Here is a 19,455-nt window from a genome sequence, read left to right as displayed (position 1 = left end):
CTGTAGCTTTCCATTGATACTTTGCGTCACTGTCAAGTTGACATTTGTTTGTTGTTTTTGAATTACATAATAAAAAATAATTTGTGCTTTATTTTTAAGAAAGAAAATGAACAATTTGTGTGTGAAAATGTTAAAAAAAAATACGCCGATAAATATTAAATGAAATGCAAATGAAAAAGGTGGATTCGTGTACTTGGCTTGAAGAGGTGTGCAAATATTGAATTGTGGATGATTATATAAAGATGAATAATGGCATTATGGAAATTGCTGCGGTCGAGTTGGGAAGAAATTCGTGATGAAATGTGCTTTCCTTTCTTTATTCCATTTATTTATTTACGTATTTTTCTATGAAGGAAGAAGTGTTTCTGGATTATAAAGTCATGCAGGATGAAGAAGTGTGTTCTGCTTACCTGAGGTTCTGCAGAAACGTAAAGGGCGCACCACATCACCCAGAGTGTCACGGAGAACCGATCACGGCCTCCCATCGCCCTTTCTTCTTATTGCCTCCTTGTCGTCGTCTTCAGAATTTGTTAAGGTTGCTGTGTATGTGCAAATTTCGTTGTCGAGGTGTGCAAGTAGAGCGAAACTCCGGTGCGCCAAGTCAAGAGTGCGATCGGTTTCGTTGGTGGATGCTGACTGATCCTCGACGTTCGCCGCGCGACTACGGAGGTCACCGGGTCACGAGGAGATGCTCCTCCTTCTCCTCCTTCTGCAAACACACACACTCGATAACAGTGGAGCACCCGAAATTACGAACGTATTCGGAAAGACTTCGATGCTCGATCAGAACACGAACCCGATTATCGCATCGAAGACTTCCGCTTCCTGCTGCCATCCTGCAAGAACTCGATCGACTGGAAAACGACTTCAGCTGTTGCGCCCGTCTTAGTACAAAAAAAAAAAAACAACAAACAAAAGGATACGACGGCAGGATACGATACGAACTGGGTTAATCACGAACAATCGCCTTCTTCGATTCTCTCCTTTGTTTCCACTATGCTCCCAATAAGGAATACAGGCAAACAATCGACAAACAACAAAAAATAGATGCAACAGCAGCAACAACAATAACGATCACAGCAAACGAAAAACAATGTTATTCCTGCTGCTGCAAAGTTATTGTCAACGATTTTGCATACCCGGTGAAAGGAAACGATTAATTACAAGATTACCTGCAGAGGCAGACAGAAAAAAGGTGCGATTGTTCAGCGAAACGCATAATTCTTGTGTAATATGTATAATATGAAATACGCAAATTAAGTTTGTTTTTTTTGTTGTTGTTGATTAAATCACAAATTTTACAGTTTCACAAATTAAAAACTTATGAATGGGAATCCACTATATCTTTCCTTTTGCTTACATAACAGATCAGTGTCAATGTCAGTGTCAACTTGACAGTTCTCAACTTGATTTTGTATTGCATTGAAAAAAATGAGCGTTTTGAATTATTTAATCAAAATGTCACACTGTCAAGTTGACAGTTCTCTGTTCATATCTTGATTTGCATAAACAAAATTGCAATTCAAACATAAATCTAGAATTCGCTGCTTGAACTTTCCATTGTTCCGAAATCTATATATTCAAATTATTTATTATAGTTCGAAATTCCATTCCGTCTTCCACTCTTCTTTTTTTTGAACACCCATTCAAATTCTTAATTTTTTTGTGACAAACTCCTTCTACAAACTCCACTGCTTCGTTATATAACAGCGATTTCTTAGTATTAATTGTTTTATTCTGAATCTGAATTATAACAGATTTTTTTGTTTGTTTTAACAACAATTTAGTGTATTTCAAGTGTAGTTTATTTGCTTGTCCTTTTTTCTTTATTAATTTATGTCAGAATTTAATTAGAATGTACGAGAAAGAATGCAAAATACCTTCTTTTTTTTTGTCATATTTCTGCAATTAATTCCGTGCTGGAATGTCTTCAATTAGTTGGTAGCATTTCACTAGAATGCGCACTTTATTTGATGGACATCGATTGTAAATCGATAGACGAGAGAGAGCGATTTATACGGCAATTTGCATTTTGATTCCAATAAGGTTGAAGTTATTACGCTTCGGGTTGGGGCGTAGAAGTGTTTATGAAAGACACTTTTACGATGAAGATCGTATCGCATCCAAAGATTTATTTCTCATATCCATGAACAGAGATTGTTGCCGTGAACTTTTTAAACACGAAGAGAATTCAGACCAAAAAGTTTGCTTCGATTCAAATGGCGAAATCGAGAATTCTGCACGGTATCTCCACTGAACCGTCACAAATTTCAGTGCAAAAATACGAAAATTTGATTGAAATAGAAAGAACTAGCGCAATTGCAAGAGGATTGTGTAACATCTGCGTTGAAACCGTTACGTAAAACGGTTATTTTGTTTGTTTGTTTTTATTTTTTGAATGATGGTGCGAAGATGCTGCGAGACGATTTTTCAACGAAAGAAAGACTTGTCCTTGGGGAAGGTCGAAAGGTCTCGCGGATTCGGCGAAGAAAAGGCGGTCGTGTAAATTATGCAGTAGTAGTAGTAGTTGTTACATTGTGCACATTACGTACACACGGCGTGTGGACCTGAATTTCACCTAACCTCTCGCGACCTTTCCTTTCTTCAATTATTTATTTAGTCGCGCGCGAACGGAGTAGCTTTTCGTCGAAGGAGTCTGTTTCGTGCAATTATTCGAATCAACAACACTTGGTTGCCTTAGAAACGTAATGTCACTGTCAACGATGAGTCAATCAAACTAAACGTCACAGTCAATTTGACAGTTCTCTCTCTTTAAACGTCAAATTGACAGTTTTTTTTTCAAAGGTTGTATTATCCCACGGTTATCCGGATCCTGCATGCGTCGCCGCTTATTACGACGAGAACGTAGCTCAAGGATGATCCGTTAAAGCGTTCGGAACGAAAGAAAGAATCGGATTGGATCCTTATCGCTAGGACGAAATAATTAGGAGGAATTGTTTCATCCGACCCTGAATTACGCAACGCAATGAATACTCCGCGAGACACGCGTTTCCTCTGCGACAACGTCATAATTGCTCGGCGTTAACAAACACGTCCAGATTGAAATTCATCCTCAATTCTTGTAAAAATTCACATTTTCTATTTATATAATTTTGACTGCAGTCAACAAACAAATGATGATCGTTAAACGCTATTAAAACTAATGAATGATTAGTGCAAAGCCAGACTACTTGATGCATTATTAATAGCGCATTTAATGGATTTCCATCGTTTTTATTTGTTTCCTATTAACAAAGTAATTAAGTCATTGTTGCAATAATTAAAGTTTATTTACTTCGTAGACGATAATAGAACAAAAAAAAAACAAAAGAAATAGAAATGAATGCATAACAATCAACCCGACGCCCACTTCGTCTCCATTTCACCACTAATCCACTAATCCACTTATCCTTGCGTAATCATTGCCTCTTCGCTTAGAATATTCCCATCAATCATTTTAGATTTCTTGATCCCATTATGATAAACTTCTATTATATTCTATTTTTTTTTGTATTTCTAATAAATATATTTCTAATAACGCAACGAACATAATAATTTGAACTTACACCTCTATCTGTGTGCTTTCTAAAATAGTTAAGATACCAAAACTTAATATTATTATTGATTAATATGTTTTGGATAAAAAAAAAATCAATGACGATTCGTTTTTAATTAATTCATACATTAACAATTTCAATGCAAAATATTCATGTAATTACAGAACGTGTATTGCGTATTTTCGTGACTCTATACATTCTAATAGATATATGTTTTTTTTCTTGTACAAATCTAGGTCGAAAATTCATTTATTTCTACTGTTTTAGCTTCCTTCGATCAATTGCCCATAACTGTACTTACGTACATCCTATTGTGCCGATCCTCTCATCTTTTTCTCTCTCTCTGTGTCTCTTTTTGCACGTGCACAGATGTACATAAATATTTTCAGGCCAATCTTGACTCAATGCGTGACATTTTACGAAAACGTTTGCAACTGGCAAATCGTAAAAGCTAAAACGAAGAACAAAAGTAAATTACGTGAATTGTCGCGGTGCGTTGGGTAATTTGCGATGAGTCGAAGAATCGTTCATCAGGATTTTCCTTTTTACTTCTTCTTTGTATTCATTTGTAATTCGCGAACGACAATTGCGCAAATTCGATGAGCCATATTCACTACGGATAAATAATAATAAACGTCACTGTCAACTTGACAGATCTCTCTTAGATCACATGGCAATTAATGTTAGCTTAATTTTTTATGTCGTAAGACCAATCAATGAAACAAAAAGTCACTGTCAACTTGAGACTTCTCTCTTTGTTGAAATGCATTAGTTGTTTCATATTTTTCTTGTAATTCGCGAACGTCGATTGCGCAAATTTGATGGTACTTTCAAATGTGAAAGTTATCTTATCAACCAAACGGTTCATTCAAATACGCACATTCGTTAAAATTGCAATTGTTTTTCAGTCTTCTAAAAGATGAGATGATTCCGAGGTTTTAAGGAAAGTTTTTTTTAGTTATGTTTCTTGTTGTTCTTTCTCTATTTTTAATGAGCGATACCGGTTCATGCTCGAAAAACTGTTGATGGGCAATGAAACGTTTTTTTTTGAGACGTACGTGTAATTACATGTAATAATGATGGCTTTAGTTAAGGGGGAAAAAATGTCAAGGTTTCGCCGTTTTCTAGGTGCTACGGATTCTTCGGAGATGAAATGTGAGGTCGCGAGGCTCGGCACGAAAATACGTAAGTACATCAACAACAAACAATAACTACAACGAGAAGAAGAAGTGGGTGTTGAAGAAGAAGAAGAAGAACGAAGGTGAAGAATGAAGGCATTTCAATGGAAATGGTTCGTCATTCTTCGAACTGGGGAATTGAATAAGGAAAGAAGGATGCACCACAACTACGCTTCAAATATCAAGTAGGATCATAACAAAAACAACAAAATTTTAATAACAATTGGCATTGGCCGAACCCAGGGCTTCGCAAGGTGGAACGAATCTATTGAAACTATAGATCAATATTAACTTGTACTAATATTTAAATAATTGTCAAAGGAGAATAAAATTCCAACTGGATTCAATTAGATGACTGTCACTGTCAATAATTTTGATTACATAAAAAAATTGATTATTTTTTTGTTGTTATGTAATTTAGCCATATTTACACATTAAACGTCACTGTCAACGTGAATGTTTAGTTTGTATTTGTAAAGTATTGAATAAAATTGCAATTTGTTTTATATAATTTTCAAAATTTACAAATTTTGTTGAATCTTGTGGAAAAGTTGTATTTCGATTATCGATTATATTTTGTGGGTCTGATAAAATCGATGTGTATGTATAAAATAATGCAATTGTCCCATCGACTGTACGAAAATAGAGAATCCGCGTTTTGCTGGCGCACTTTTGCATTGTGATCAAGTGTGTGTGTAGAGCTGCGAGAACAAAAGCGCTCTGACGTAAATGTGACGTAAACGGAATTGCGTTGTTGTCAGATCGATTTGTGTTCGCCCCGCGTGTGGAGAGTAAACGAGGATTGCTTGCGTTTCAGAGACGTCCTCCAGGTGAACGAAGAGATTTATTTGGATCGTCGCAACGTTGTCGAATTTGTCGCGTGGGTGTCGATGGTGATGGTGGTGGTGGTAGTAGTAGTAATAAGAGTAAGTGCGGGCGTCGCGACGCGCGTCCCGCATATCGAGTTTTCCGCTTCTGCACGGTTCACGTTAAATGTCAAATCCGGGATCGATATCTGTTAGAGTGGTGTGTTGGTTAGTTGGCGGTGATTTAGTTCTGAATTAGGGGAAGAAAAAGAGAAGAAAACAAAACAACAAAAAACTCATCTTCAATCATGAGTTAGTAGTGTCAGTTAGAAAACTAAGAGACTAACGACCGCAAACGCCTACGATGAAGATCAATCCGAAGAGGTTCAAGCTGATCTTCGCAATACAAGTGGTGTTGATCCTGTTCGACGTCCTCATCAACACGTTCTCGATTTCCTACAAGAAATACCATTCGATTCTGCTGATATTCTTCATGTAAACGAAAAGACGAAAAGTGCAAACGACAACAAAAAAAAAAACGTTAAATTTTTATTCCCGCAGAGTCCAAGACGCTTGCTTAATTTTGGCCCTATCGTTGCTGCTGCTCTCGTTCTTCTCCACCTACGTATTTCAGGTGATTTGATTTTAAACTTTTGATTAAACAATTTGATACAACATTAATTATTATTTAGGCCGGACTCGTCGAGTTACTCTACGACAAATTTCGCCTGACGATTTACATATGCATCTTCTATTTCATCCTCACTACGGTCCTGTACATATGGATCCTATGCACCGAGACAGAACCGAACTTAGACGCGTACTGGTCGGCCCCTTTCCTTACCTTCTTCATCCTACAAAGATTAGGTAGGATTCATAGTAGCTGCAGTAAACAAACGAATTATACGATCTTCCTTTTTATTTTTCGTTTTGTTTTGTTCTTTATTTGTGTTGCAGTGTCGCCAACGTATTATTACTTCTACAAGCGAGCTGCGATGAAAATCTGTGACCCGCGTTTCTACGAGGGCATGGACTGGGATCACAACCAATCGAATCAATAGAATCTCTTCACCTGTTGTACATATGTATGATACCAACTACTACTAGCGAACTAGTAACTTTAGCATATCTCTACCGACGTAAAAAGAAAACTGGAACTTACAAGTTTCTCTAAACAAAATATATATATATAAAAAGAAAAACGATATTTAAGTGGTTGAAGTTTTAAGAAAGTTTATGTAAAGCGATTATTATTATTATATATTTATGAAGAAGAAGAAGAAAAAAATGGAAGAAGTCAAAATAAGAAGAAGAAAAAGCAAAAAGAGAAAGATTATTTATTTATGAATATTGTGAAGAAGACTGAGGTTGTGGCGGCCTCGCTGTGTATTTTCAATGAAAATCTTTTATTTTAATATAACAAATAACATTGTATTTAAGACTGAAACACACTCGGAAATTATATAGGCGAACAAATTCGGATCCCGACAACATTTCGGTTCGACACTTAGCTTGAAGTTTATCCATGGAGATAACGATAATAATATTAAATAAATGTGATATAACTGACACTTACAACGGTCGTTTTCTTTGACCTTTAAGATGTTTTTAGTTAGTTAAATTAAAATTTAAAAAGATGTTCACACTGTATATTGCAATATAAACAACCCTATATATATGTATAATTAGTTCGTGTGAGATGGCGCTGCGTTCGCAACAACTGTCAGTTATATATTTTTTAAAAAATACTCTAATTAACTGATTTACTGCCCATCTCTAGCAATGAACCTTTAGCTGACAACTTCCATAGAAATCGCCCAGACATACTTAACACTTTAAGGACGGCGCAAATCGGTTTTCCTGCTGCGAGAACATTTTTCATGGACGCCTATGGACTGAGAGAATAGTCAAATATCTTACGTCAATTACAAACTTAAACTTTTCTTATACAGTTTTTGTCTCACAGTTTATTTTGTAAAGTATTCATAAATTATGTCATAATATCACGTATTATTCAAAATTGCTTCAAGATGTATAAGAAATTGCAAAGCTTAAACGCCAATACAGCTTTGTAATTAACGTAAGATATTTCAGGTCAACATCAGTGGCGTGCATAGCGACAAAACTATTTATGACCCACCGGTGGGTCATGCCTTCGTCGCCTTAGTCTATTTTGTTTTCGCAACGTATATTTCCCTATAACAATACATAACAGAAAATAATTATACTAACTTATACCAATATCTCTTCAGAATCGCCGAGACCCCGATTCGACCTCCACCTATCCTTAAAACATTCAACCACATTATACAAATGGTATTGGCTTTTCCAAGAGGGAAGATGCAGGAGGAAGAAAAAAAACGATTTAACGTATATGTAGGGGATTCCATATAAACTAAACAAATTGCTAAGAAATTGCAAAGCAACTCTGTATATATATATAATTAATAATGTAATCACTCTGTATATGTGTGTATTGGTTCACGAGAGATGGCGCTGCGGTCGCGACATCTGTCATTTATTGTTTGCGTCTCTTGTGGTGTGCGTCGTTGTTTTGGTTTAGTTTGAAAGAAATTGGAAAATTAATCCAGTAATTAATTGATTTTCGTCCGTGTCGTTAATTAAACTAACGCCTTTGGATAGAAACAGGGATGTAGGGGATCCCGGATGAACTGGACAAAGCGTTAATTTGACTGCAAAAACAACTATGAATTCGTTCAGCAATAAAATTCAGGTTAGTTTACCATAATATTTACATTGCGTNGCATCTTCAGGATTACGCAGTTTTGACATTATTGGGACGTGGAGGATTCGCCTCCGTTTACAAATCAAGATGTTTGAAGACTGGGATAGAAGTGGCTATAAAAATGGTAAATACATATTGCTATTATTATTAGTTGGAATTTGGAAATTAATTGGATTTTTTGCAGATCGACAAGAAATTGATGCAAGATGCTGGGATGGTGGATAGGGTACTGCAGGAGGTGGAGATTCACAGCCGCCTGAAGCACCCATCCATATTGGAACTGTACACAGCTTTCGAGGATGCCAATTATGTCTATCTTGTATTGGAGCTTTGTCATAATGGGGAACTGCAGCAGTACTTGAAGAAGAACACTGAGGTAAAGTACAACATTTTGAAGGTTTTTGTTTATTAATATTGGTAATTTCAGTATAACGTTCTGACGGAGGATGAGGCGAGAGTTGTGATGCAGCAGGTCGTCGAAGGGTTGCAGTATTTGCATCGGCATAACATACTGCACAGGGACATGTCTCTTTCAAATTTGTTGTTGACCAAAGACAGACAAATCGTGAGTGGTTTTTGTGAGATTGTGAATTTGGTTTTAAATTGATTTGTTTATAGAAAATAGCTGATTTTGGTTTGGCGACGAAGCTGGCCTCCCCGGAAGAAAAGCATATGACCATGTGTGGTACACCGAATTTCATTTCGCCGGAGGTGGCTTCTCGTGGATCTCACGGTTTGGAGGCGGACGTTTGGGGTTTGGGTTGTCTCTTGTACAGTTTACTGGTGGGTCGACCGCCCTTTGATTCGGAAGCTGTGAAGAGCACTTTGACGAGGGTCGTTATGGCAAGCTACGAAATGCCCGCGCATCTCTCCAGCGAAGCAAAGGATCTCATACACAGACTGCTGCAGAAGAACCCGAAAGACCGCATCGATCTGATGATCATGCTCGACCATCCTTTCATGAAGAAGCAAGGGGTGAGTCTGAGTCGCTATTTTATTCGTATATATTTATACGATTTGATTTTGGCAATTTCAGATGATGCTGGGTGGAATGACTTCTCATTTAACGCAAGACAGCGGTATAATGACTATGTCCAGTCGCAGAAACAGCGCTCTGAGTAGCGGGATGCAAGTCGATGTGCAGACGAGACGAACCAATAGTGATTGTTTAAATTACGGTCTGTTTCACGGGAACAACGCCCACAGCGCCAATCAGAACGATTATTACCAGCAAAAGTATTCCTCCGCGGATGCTCTCTGGCAATCGGATCAGCAAAGGGGGACCAGTGGAGGAGGACTTTTGTCGCAGATCCAATCGCAGGCCAGTTCGTATCTACAGCAGCAGAACATGATGAATGTCTACGGACATCCCACCGATCCCGGAGGAGGAAACGATCATCAGATGCTTCTGCCTCCATCCATTTCCTCAAGCAGCAAACCCACGTATTCACGAAACTTCAACGATGAAGGTAACAAGAAACAAAAAAATCGATTGTTTAATTGAATAGTGTGTATTGACCGCAGCTCCGACCAGGTTCTTGCAGGAGAACCGCGCTTTTGGAAGTTTCGCGAATGTTGCTCCTGTTGTCTCAAACAAACGTAAGCAGAAAGAGGGTCCAATCAAATTGAGTTCTCACAGGTTGGTGCCCACCCATCATCAAACCAAGAATGCAATTCTCAGTATTTTGGATGGAGGAGAAATCTGTTTACAGTTTATCAAGAAGCAGCTCGGTTACTCCAAGGAAATGGTCTTCGAGGTGAAAGCTCGTGAAGGATACATGTAATTTCTTTATGATAATAATATTGAATTTTGTAGGTGTGCCGGATATCACCGGACGGCGAGCGAATCATAATATACGAGCCGAACGGTGGACGGGGCGTGCCACCGGCAACCACGCCTCCCGAACTGCCGCCTCAAGGAACCGATCAGATTTTCAGCTTCGATGGTCTTCCGAAGAAGCACTGGAAGAAGTACATATACGCGTACCAGTTTGTGGAGGTGATCAGGGGGAAGACGCCGAAAGTCACCTACTATACGGACAAGGCGAAGTGCATCCTGATGGACAATCTCATCGACTTTCAGGCTTCATTTTACGAAGGTTAATATTAAGGAGATTTCTTCTTATATGAATGTAGATTTGTAATATTTGCAATGATTATTAGGTGGTAAAGTGACGTGGTCCGCGAACGATGAGCTGACGCTGATCGATTCTTCCGGTGCGAGCAGGAAAGTTCAGGGGGTGGAGCAATGCCGTTACCTGCCTTCCGGTTTGGAGCTGATGTGGACGCACGCCCGCGACTCTCGCAATCACTGCATCCTATTGGAGCAGACGCTCTCCAAGATTCCGGGGCCTTGCAATTTTCCAATAGTCGTTGGCCGAAAACCCAGCGGGAAGGAGAACCAACATGTGGCGCAAAGCGTTGTCGTAAGTGCAATTAATGAATGTGATAATCATCATCATCATCACTAATATTATTTTGTTCAGCCGTCCTTCACGATGTCCATGTCGAACAGTACCGTTCCCACGTCAACGCAAACAAGCGCGGCCGGCTGTGACAACAAGGTGGTCAACATACCGGACGTTGGCACGGCGGTTCGGCTGCCTGAAGGACAGGTGCGCGTGAACTTCCCAGATGGTTCGCAACTGGGATTCGACGGAAAGCACGCCCCTCAATATGTGTACCCGGATGGGAGGATGTTCAACTGCACCGAAACCGTCTGCATACCGAGTCACGTGCTTGAGAAGCTCCAGCTCATACCGAAAGTCATGAAGTACATGTCCGCATCAAGCAACGGCAATAACAATTACAAAGTGCGTTCGATTCGGTGATGAATGGTCATCGTCATCATTATCACCGTTCATCTATCATACCCTTTCAAGACTATATGCAAATTAAGTTTGCGTTAACTATTAAGATTGTAAAACCATTTCTCTATATATTTCTTTTTTGTTTTCAATATTTAAAATAATAATGATTCGTATATGCTAAAAAGTATTTATATATATTTATACAGATGTGATTATGGACAGAAGATTTATGCAATAAAATCTGTCTCAAATATAATTTTTGAACTCTCATTTTCAACCAAACCTCCCCTCTCACTCCCCCAACCAAACCAATTAATAAATATTTTTTAAAGCATGAACAGATTGTTTTATAATAAACATATGGTTTTTATTTCATATAAGAAAGAATGGAGTCTACAATATGTACAGGTCTTCCTCCATTTCACTTTTTTCCATTATTAAAGGATTATTTACATTTTGAAAGGTAATATTTATAAAATACAATATAAATTCAAAGGGTCTGAAATAAATGTTAGTATACAGATTATCAATAGAAATGTACAATGAAGGAAGAAATAAAACGTAATAGTAGTTAACAAAATAAAATAAATAGCTTTCCAGGTACACAATATTACACACGCACACTCGTACATAGTGTTGCAGCTTATTTTCCACCATTCGCACACACACACATCACTATGCTCCGTGCAATTTGTCCAGGAAATTGTCGACGTCCACCTCCTTGAGCAGACAAGAATCCGTCTTTGGCTTCTTTAGATCGGCTACAATGTCTTCGATATTTTGATGCTTGCTGAACCTGAAATATATATGAAAATAATACAAATTAGAAAATGAATTGCACATTTACATTATCGATCTGCTTTTACTTTTTCTTGGACGATTCCTCATCGACAGTCGTCGTCTGCTTGATTTCCTCCTTGACCTTCGCTACCTTACTGACGGGCGTCACGCTGACATCGCCGAGCACTTCGATAAAATTCCTCTTTCGCTTCTTCGGCATCGTCTGCGCATTGGGTGGCTTCGGGGCAACGTGCCAAAAGTCCCGAACGCCCACCTTTTGCAACTTGATGGGCACGATTCTGTTATTTTCTAGCAGCACACCGATCTCTACTGTTTCGTCAATATCCAAAGGCAGTTGCACATCCGGCAAATGGGGCGGATCGGATTCCACATAACGATATTCGAAATTTTCAATGCACATGAGGGATCTATCGAATTCATCTTCCCACGGTTCATTATCCTCTTCCTGCTGCTTCATAACAAAAACTTCACACCTAGTTGCTGCATCTTTAGTTTTGGAATCGTCAGTCTTCGACACCGCATCAACATTGAGCATTATCTTCTTTGATTTCTCAACATCGTTGACGCCCTTGCTCCCTTCATTTGCATCACCGCTGTTACAAACAACACCTTTCGAAATTGTCGGATCTCCTTCCTTCTCCTGTTTGCTTATTTGATGTTCAGTCTTTAGATTCGTCGATTGAATCTTCTTCTTTACCTCACTTTCTTTCGTTCTGTCCATCACTTTGTCTTCTTCGGATTTCTTTAAGCAATCCACAGCATCCACATATTTCAAGTCTTTCGTAGTAACATCATCTGCGCTTTCTTTAACTTTATTCACTTGTTCACTGACTACTGTCGTTATTTCCGTATTTTTATCACTACTACTTTTAGTTTCCGATTCACATATAATCTTAATTTCATCGGATTTTTCTATCTTCTTAGTCTCTTCGTCCGATTTGCGGATCTGGCTCTCCCCTTGAGATTTACTGACTTTGTTCGTTTCCTCTTCGGATTTTTTCCTTTTCTTCACCTCTTCCGACTTGCTCGACTTCGAATCAGTTTTCTTCTTTTCTGATGATTCGACAACGTCCTTCTCCTGTTGCGGCGGCAAACTGTCAGACGATTTTGTCGTTTTTGAATTGCGCCGATTATCCTTCAGCGATTTAGAATCTTTTTTACGATTCGTCTCACTTTTAGCAGGTGCCCTCTTCACCTGCCCTTCTTGCGTCGATTTATCACTCTTTGTGCCGTTGCTCTTTTTAACGCCATCCTTTGTTGCGTTTGTTCTGTTTTCCACTCGATGATTAGGACGACGACGACGATTTTGATGCTGCTTACCACTGTCATCTTTATTTGTTGTTGTTTTGATTATCTCACTCTCACAGTCTTTGCTGTCGTCCGGTCCGAACAGAAACGAGTACATCTCCTCCTTTCTGGTGTTGCTCGATTTCTGCACGTTCTGTGCATTAATCTTGTTCTCCTCATTCGAGTTGTTCAAATCGGACGAGTGCGTCGAAACTTCCTGGTGATCCTTCTTACCGCTCTCGACTCCTCCTCCTACTCCATTACGTTTCGCAAATTTGTTGGGAATCAGATAAATTCCCCGTTCCCTCAGACCAGTTACCAGCTTCTCCGCTTCCTTATCGTCTTTGCCGTTTTCTTCGTCATCACAATAACCCGAACTATTCGAACACAGCATTTCCGTTTCAACCAACTGCATCGGCTCCACCGTATCGATAACCTCTTCCTTCTTCACTTTCGTCTTGACTGTAGATCTGAGGACTCGCTTCGGCGTCAAATTCTGTTGTACCGGAGTTTCGGTTTTCGTTTTCAGCAGTTTTCGATTTCGCGTCTCTGCACTGGGTGTGTTCTCGTTCTTGAATTTCGCAATTGTTCTGCGCCGCTTCTCATCCAACTCCCTTAGGACCTGCTGCTTCGTGCTGACGTGGTCCATGTTCGATGCATTGACCAACTCGTTCTTAACGTTCACCTGGGAAATGATGTTCTTGATCTCGTCGTTGTTCTGCTGCCTGGTAGAACGCAGCGAGTATCTCGTTTCGTCCTTGACTTCGACTATTGTCCGATTCACGTACGTCTCGCCGCTCGATGACGAGGAACACGATGAAGAATCGCTGTCGCAAGAGGATGACGAATCGTCGCTATCGTCTTCATCCTCCTCCTCTTCTTCGTTATCCACATCATCCTCGTCGTCTTGAGTCTTGTGCACGTCCTTCGGAACCATACTCAGGTTCTTCCTGCCGATGACGTTCGATGATAGAGATTTCATTTTGTCGGCAATAACCCTGTGAGCGGCGTCCTGTTTCTTCAACAATTCTTGCTCTTCGGGTGCTGGTGGACTCGACGGCGGCGGCGGTTGTTTATCAACCTCTAATTGGTGCAACGGTGTTTTCTTGACCTCCAGTCGTTTGCACTCTTCGAGGATCTGCAATTCCAGCGATTTGTTTTGCTCCGTATCTGATGGTTGATAGTAAGAACTGGAAGTGGAATAATCGGTAGGTCGATTTGAGTAGGGAGTTTCGCCGTGGATGAACGGGGTAATTGGGAAGGGCGTGAGCTGTGGCGTCTGTATGCTCGAGATGTCGATGCCCTCCATCTGTTCGTTGAAGACTTTCGTGAAGGGGGTCTCCACGGTGGACATCGGAGTTCGTCCGGGCGTCTTCGGGCAGATCCCCTCCTTGTAGGGGGTTTCCAGGATGGGCATGATGTTGCGACCCGCGGAGATGGGTTTCGCCGCTTCGGTCACGACGGTTTTGAGAGCTTCGGGAGTGGCGAAGCTGCTCGTGTCCGGAATTGAGAGGACAGGAAGACTGTTGCTGTCTACATCGACGACGGTCGGCGACGTGGCGATGATCAAGGGGGTGCAGGCGACGCCGACGGACACCACCTCTTTATCTGGAATAGGTTTAAACTTGGTATTATTCTCGATGTTGCATTTCCGATGGAAACGGGGCTTCGCATTGAAATTGCGCAACGCGATTTCGTGCACTTGATTCTCGCTCTCAATAATCTGCACCGTCACGTTCGCTTTACCGGCAGACTTTTGCTTCCTTGATCTTCTTCCCCTTGGCTGCTGTTGCCTCTTCTGCGACGTCTCCTCTTCAGCTTTCTCCACCTGCTGCAATCGCTCCTTTTCCTTCTCCTGTTCATCTTCCTTCATTGTATTCACTACATCCGCCACCTCTACAGCGTTCTTATGTTGCTGCTGTTGCTCTTGTTGCAAATCGACGCTGCATCCATTCTTCTTTTCCGATGGTTGTGGTAGTTTTTCTTTCAAATTTTCGCCCAAATGCAAATTATTCTCTATTTGCTTCGCATCTTCCTCGGTCCTGTTTAGATTCGGTTTGGGCTTCGATTTGGCGGGCGGCGGTTTCTTTTTCTTCTTCACATTGTGTCCCAAATCGGGCAACGTCGCACGCAAATCAGCATCCCAGCTTCTGCCGCTGCCAACACCGCATTTCTTCGTTTCCGCTCTCTTCTTCTTCGGCGATTTCGACTTGGTGCCGGAACTGAACAGCGACTTTGCGGTCGATACTTTGGGCGAAGTCTTTCGTACTTCGACCACATCTTTTGACGGTGTCTGGAACTTGAAATCCAGCGCTCTTACGTGCGATTTGTTTGTGCTTCGCGGAGTCGATACACCGCTTCTTCGACCGCTGCCTCCTCCTCCACCTCCCTTGCTCTCCGGCGTCCTCTTCGCGGTGTCAGAGGTGGGAGGATTTGCAGCATTCTGCTCGTTCGTATTTGGCTGTTGTTCTTGTTGTTCCTTCGTCGATTTATCATCATCCTCCTGCAGCACCTCCACGTGAATTATCGCCTTCGGCTCGACTTTACTTTTGTTGAACGAGAGATACTCGTTCAGCGCGTCTTCGGACTTCTTCTTGGTCGACTTCGGCTCCGTATTCTTGCTTTTATCATCGTTCAGGATGACGGTGGGCATCGAAAGAATGTCCTTTTCCGTCAACACTTTGTTTGACACGAAATACGGTTGCGTTGGAGCCACATTCACGTACGGCGATCCGCTAAACAGGTAAAAAGGTTTAGTAGCATCGACCGAGTTGACCTGGTGCGAGGGCGTGGACGTCATCACCAGCAAATTGTTGAGGACGAGAGGTGGCACTGCCGGCGAAGGATTCATGTTGTCCTGCTGCTGCTGTTGCTGCATGTAATTGTCGATTGTTCCATCGTAGAATATGATATCGTTGTTCGTGTTTACGGTGAGCCTCTTGTTCATGTCTATTACGGCCTTGCCGCTGCTGTTGTCGGCAAATTGCGAGTTATTGACCTGCTGCTGCGATGCGGTCACTATCGAATCAACGGCAACCTTGATGTGATCGTCTATCGTCTCCATGGATGCTTCGGTTTGTGGGGGCTGCTTTGGCTGCGTTGATAGCGGTGTCAGCGGCGGCGGCTCTTCTGACGGCGGAGATTGAATCTCGTTGTTGAAGATCATTTCCTCGTCAGCGGCTGTACCTTGCAAGGCCAACGCAAACAAAAATAAATAAGATACGAAACATTCGAATCGGAATTAACCCGATGATCTCTCTTACCGATGATTTCACCCATGAGCGTCTCGAACATCGGATCATTCTGGGTCTTCTCTAGCACGGCTTTGATGGCGCTGTCAATGTCGTTCTGCAGCTTCTCAGGCGTATCGAGAGCTCCATCGCTCAGACGCACCTTGTTAATATTCTCGGCGATCTTCTCTTGAAACTCCGGATGCTTCAGAAGGGTGTCCGTGATCGCCTGGATCGACAGATGCGTCCCGTTATCCTCCGAATCCTCCGTTTTGTCCAAATCGGACTTTCCTTCGCTCCCAGAGATCTGCTTCTTCGGTGGCGAAGAACTAACCAGTTCATCTTCAGAACCATTCGGAATGATTTCCACTGACGTTGAACTAGAAAAAATCAATTCTTCAATACAATTCATTCAATCACAAAATTATTAATCGAATATATTTGTACCTTTGCGGCGAGCTTTGACGCGTAGGTACGTCGACCTCTAACAGGTAGATGAGTTGATCATGAAGCAAATGACTTTGATTGGATTCGTTGAAGTAGTTTGTATCTTCCAAATGTTCCTGAACTAAAAAAGAAATATCGGCTTTAGGAAGTATCCTTCTAGTTTGAACATTTTACATGTTGTACTAAACTTACTTATTGTGTATATTTTTGAAAATTCCTCTAGGATATCATGTAGGCTTAGCCCCTGGATCCTCGTGACCAAATGTCTCCGTTTGGTGGGATTCACATAGTCTTTCAAGTAGGGTGATGTGCTCAGAAAGGTATTGTATGCGATATGGCATTGCTCAATTTTCAAGTAGCCTGTCCAAGAGCAGGAGAAGGAACAGAAACAAAAACAATAGCAAAATTTAATTTAAAAACAAAACAAAATTGCAAGTATAAGCGAAAAAAATGCGATTGTCTAGACACGAGCAGTCGTCGTCATCGTCACCTTTGCAAAGTCTGCATTTGCAGTGTTAAAATGTTAGCTGAACAGTTCGTTGTTTAAATGTAACCGTTCGTTAATAAATGTCCAACGGTTTATAATATATTTTTAGGTTATCTCGTGAAAGGAAGAAAAGGGATTTCCTCTGGTCGCTCGATTTCCCGCCAACGGCAGTGAAGGGCGCCCCCAGAAACAAAAGCGACGAGCACTTACCGAGCACCAGCTTCGCGAATTGAGTCTTCGTGATGTCCATCCTACGAGAAGCCACTCATCTCACATACAAAGAGCACAATAAATACACTACGCGCTCACAATAATAATAGTATATAGATGTTGATGAAGAAAAAAAAAACAATCATCACTTTACCCGAGCACCCAAAACACTAACGTATATTTTTGTTGTGATGCTACGTCCCGCAACGCACCGCACTTCACCGCCTCATCAACAACGCAACGCTACCACCAACGATGCTCAACTGTCTCTCCTACAGCTACAGCTACTTGTTATCGTTATTTGTTACTATTTACTATTATTGCTATTAGCAACGGTAATAATATCAGCCCCAATCTAGAAACAATTGAGAGGAATCCGGTTGCCGCGATTCGAAGGAGACAAGCATTTTTTTTCTAACAAACTTTCCACATCTTTCTTACGAATCAGCAGACACCATTCATTGTTACCCTCCACCCCTCTCTAAAATAACGAAATTTCGTTTCGAGTTTTCGGAAATTTTGCTTAGGGACTAAGCCAAGCAATCAAATTAATAACTTTTTCTTCATTTTCAAATATGATATATATTGTCGTGGCCGACCAATTTATTGTCATCTATTGTATAACTAATATGTATATTTGTTAGGTCTACCACTTTCTTATTAATTATTACAAATCATATTTAACGTATTATATTATATAATATTCCGAACGACGGTTACACATTAAATCGTATAGTTGCGTCTATTGTATCGCCACTTACAGCCTTCTTCAGCCCCTAATATTTGGGTAGGATCATAAAACTTAGATCTTGCTTGGAGAGTCCACCGAAGAGCAATTACTAACTTAAGAGAATAATGTAACTCTTAGTAATAATCCATGAGATCAACTATTCATCAACTATCAATAAAAACTCCGATGTATACAATAAAACTAATTAAGAATATTGCATTTAATATTCCTAAACCCCTCTAAGACTCCGCAACGACATAATCCACGGTGTCCAAGGATTTCTTAATCCTTAATATACAGAGTTGACAACGAATAAGAAAAAGAGAATACAAAAATATATATATATACAGGGTGGACACAAAATTTTAAAAATTTAGTTAATTATAATCATTTATTTCTTCTACAATATATATCGTCGCTAGTCGCTGATTTATCCATTTTATAGGAAGATTTAAAAATATTCAATGCTAATTAACAATTGTTTGTCTTTTGTATGTTAGATCAAATTAATTTAATATTAAAATTTTCTTTTTTTTTCTTATATCGATTAGTTCCTGTTTGATCAATTAAATGTGCAAAAAGAAAACTTTTTTCTGTAATAAAATAGTTGAACTTTGACATTGATTTGAAAGTGCCAAAAAAAAAATAAAAATAAATGACAAAGATGGATTAATCAAAATCAAATGTGAAAAAAGAAAAGATCAAATTTATGATGGCTAAATTAAGATAATGTGGGATGATTCCGTTGAAGACGATGAGGATGATGGCATTTCGGAGAGGTCGGCATCGTCGTCGACGTTGGAGTTCATCTTCGGGCAGGAGACGACACGTCTGACCAGCAAATTGGATCAGGCCAAAGTATACGTGTCTTCTGTGCTGGACGATATAGTCGACAAGGCAAGAAGCTACAGTCGTTTAGAGTTCAAGCAGATCTTGGCCAAAAACGCACCGATATGCGCACTCACACAGCAATCGCAGACGAAGATCCGGATGGCCTCGAAGCTGACGATGCAGGCTTTCAGCGAGTTCCAATCCTTACCAAGAAAAGGTGACTTTTGCACGGAATCCACGCTACACGTGGCGCAGATAACCGAGAGCATCATGGAGCGTACGCAGAAGATGTTCGTCAGTAAAGATCTGATGAAGTATCTGGTGGATCTTCGCGA

At 40.4% G+C, this 19,455-nt stretch overlaps 4 protein-coding genes across 7 annotated transcripts in view; 2 read left to right on the top strand and 2 right to left on the bottom strand.

The window, feature by feature from the left end:
• LOC108565779 overlaps nucleotides 1–677 on the bottom strand; it is an 11,577-nt gene extending 10,900 nt beyond the window's left edge. For both annotated transcript variants that reach the window (XM_017925392.1, XM_017925393.1), the window contains exon 1: nucleotides 411–677. In XM_017925392.1, the coding sequence (XP_017780881.1) occupies nucleotides 411–485 (75 nt within the window). In that variant the 5' untranslated portion in view covers nucleotides 486–677. The remainder of the gene's footprint in view (nucleotides 1–410) is intronic.
• Nucleotides 678–5,529: 4,852 nt separating this feature from the next.
• LOC108565766 (transmembrane protein 138) lies at nucleotides 5,530–7,408 on the top strand. Its single transcript, XM_017925369.1, has 4 exons — nucleotides 5,530–6,036; nucleotides 6,103–6,175; nucleotides 6,234–6,408; nucleotides 6,499–7,408. Exons 1-4 carry the CDS (start codon nucleotides 5,906–5,908, stop codon nucleotides 6,600–6,602), a joined length of 483 nt encoding a protein of 160 aa, XP_017780858.1. The 5' UTR covers nucleotides 5,530–5,905; the 3' UTR covers nucleotides 6,603–7,408.
• A 612-nt stretch (nucleotides 7,409–8,020) lies between these two features.
• Nucleotides 8,021–11,269, top strand: LOC108565775 (serine/threonine-protein kinase PLK4). The gene is made up of 10 exons (XM_017925388.1): nucleotides 8,021–8,275; nucleotides 8,316–8,411; nucleotides 8,472–8,663; nucleotides 8,715–8,852; nucleotides 8,906–9,262; nucleotides 9,324–9,756; nucleotides 9,812–10,044; nucleotides 10,104–10,386; nucleotides 10,451–10,713; nucleotides 10,774–11,269. The coding sequence occupies exons 1-10, from the start codon at nucleotides 8,249–8,251 to the stop codon at nucleotides 11,116–11,118; spliced, it is 2,367 nt and encodes a 788-aa protein (XP_017780877.1). The 5' UTR covers nucleotides 8,021–8,248; the 3' UTR covers nucleotides 11,119–11,269.
• A 237-nt stretch (nucleotides 11,270–11,506) lies between these two features.
• LOC108565774 (intracellular protein transport protein USO1-like) lies at nucleotides 11,507–18,050 on the bottom strand. 3 transcript variants are annotated; one of them, XM_017925387.1, is made up of 7 exons: nucleotides 17,560–18,050; nucleotides 17,055–17,222; nucleotides 16,863–16,983; nucleotides 16,449–16,795; nucleotides 14,932–16,371; nucleotides 11,964–14,793; nucleotides 11,507–11,893 (listed from the first exon to the last, which is right to left on the bottom strand). In XM_017925387.1, the coding sequence occupies exons 1-7, from the start codon at nucleotides 17,597–17,599 to the stop codon at nucleotides 11,773–11,775; spliced, it is 5,067 nt and encodes a 1,688-aa protein (XP_017780876.1). In that variant the 5' UTR covers nucleotides 17,600–18,050; the 3' UTR covers nucleotides 11,507–11,772. The 3 variants fall into 3 exon arrangements, with proteins under 3 accessions (XP_017780876.1, XP_017780874.1, XP_017780875.1); XM_017925385.1 differs by having other exon boundaries at nucleotides 11,964–16,371; XM_017925386.1 differs by having other exon boundaries at nucleotides 11,964–16,365.
• Nucleotides 18,051–19,455: the final 1,405 nt, after the last annotated feature.

The sequence above is a fragment of the Nicrophorus vespilloides genome, unplaced genomic scaffold, assembly GCF_001412225.1.
Source record: "Nicrophorus vespilloides isolate i.1.1-1 unplaced genomic scaffold, Nicve_v1.0, whole genome shotgun sequence".
Taxonomy (NCBI): Eukaryota; Metazoa; Arthropoda; class Insecta; order Coleoptera; family Silphidae; genus Nicrophorus; species Nicrophorus vespilloides.
Note: the sequence above shows the minus strand (reverse complement) of the source record. Positions and strands in the feature narration are given on the sequence as shown.

What these genes read in the sequence shown, in the direction of transcription:
- LOC108565774 (XM_017925385.1), bottom strand. Translation starts at nt 17,599, where the DNA reads ATGGACATCACGAAGACTCAATTCGCGAAGCTGGTGCTCG. An exon ending in ATTCGCGAAGCTGGTGCTCG is followed by an intron (nt 17,223 to 17,559) that starts GTAAGTGCTCGT and finishes GCTCTTGGACAG; the next exon opens with GCTACTTGAAAATTGAGCAA. An exon ending in GCTCATGGGTGAAATCATCG is followed by an intron (nt 16,372 to 16,448) that starts GTAAGAGAGATC and finishes TGGCCTTGCAAG; the next exon opens with GTACAGCCGCTGACGAGGAA.
- LOC108565766 (XM_017925369.1), top strand. Translation starts at nt 5,906, where the DNA reads ATGAAGATCAATCCGAAGAGGTTCAAGCTGATCTTCGCAATACAAGTG. An exon ending in ATTCTGCTGATATTCTTCAT is followed by an intron (nt 6,037 to 6,102) that starts GTAAACGAAAAG and finishes TTATTCCCGCAG; the next exon opens with AGTCCAAGACGCTTGCTTAA. An exon ending in TCTCCACCTACGTATTTCAG is followed by an intron (nt 6,176 to 6,233) that starts GTGATTTGATTT and finishes ATTATTATTTAG; the next exon opens with GCCGGACTCGTCGAGTTACT.
- LOC108565775 (XM_017925388.1), top strand. Translation starts at nt 8,249, where the DNA reads ATGAATTCGTTCAGCAATAAAATTCAG. An exon ending in TAGAAGTGGCTATAAAAATG is followed by an intron (nt 8,412 to 8,471) that starts GTAAATACATAT and finishes GATTTTTTGCAG; the next exon opens with ATCGACAAGAAATTGATGCA. An exon ending in TCAGGCTTCATTTTACGAAG is followed by an intron (nt 10,387 to 10,450) that starts GTTAATATTAAG and finishes AATGATTATTAG; the next exon opens with GTGGTAAAGTGACGTGGTCC.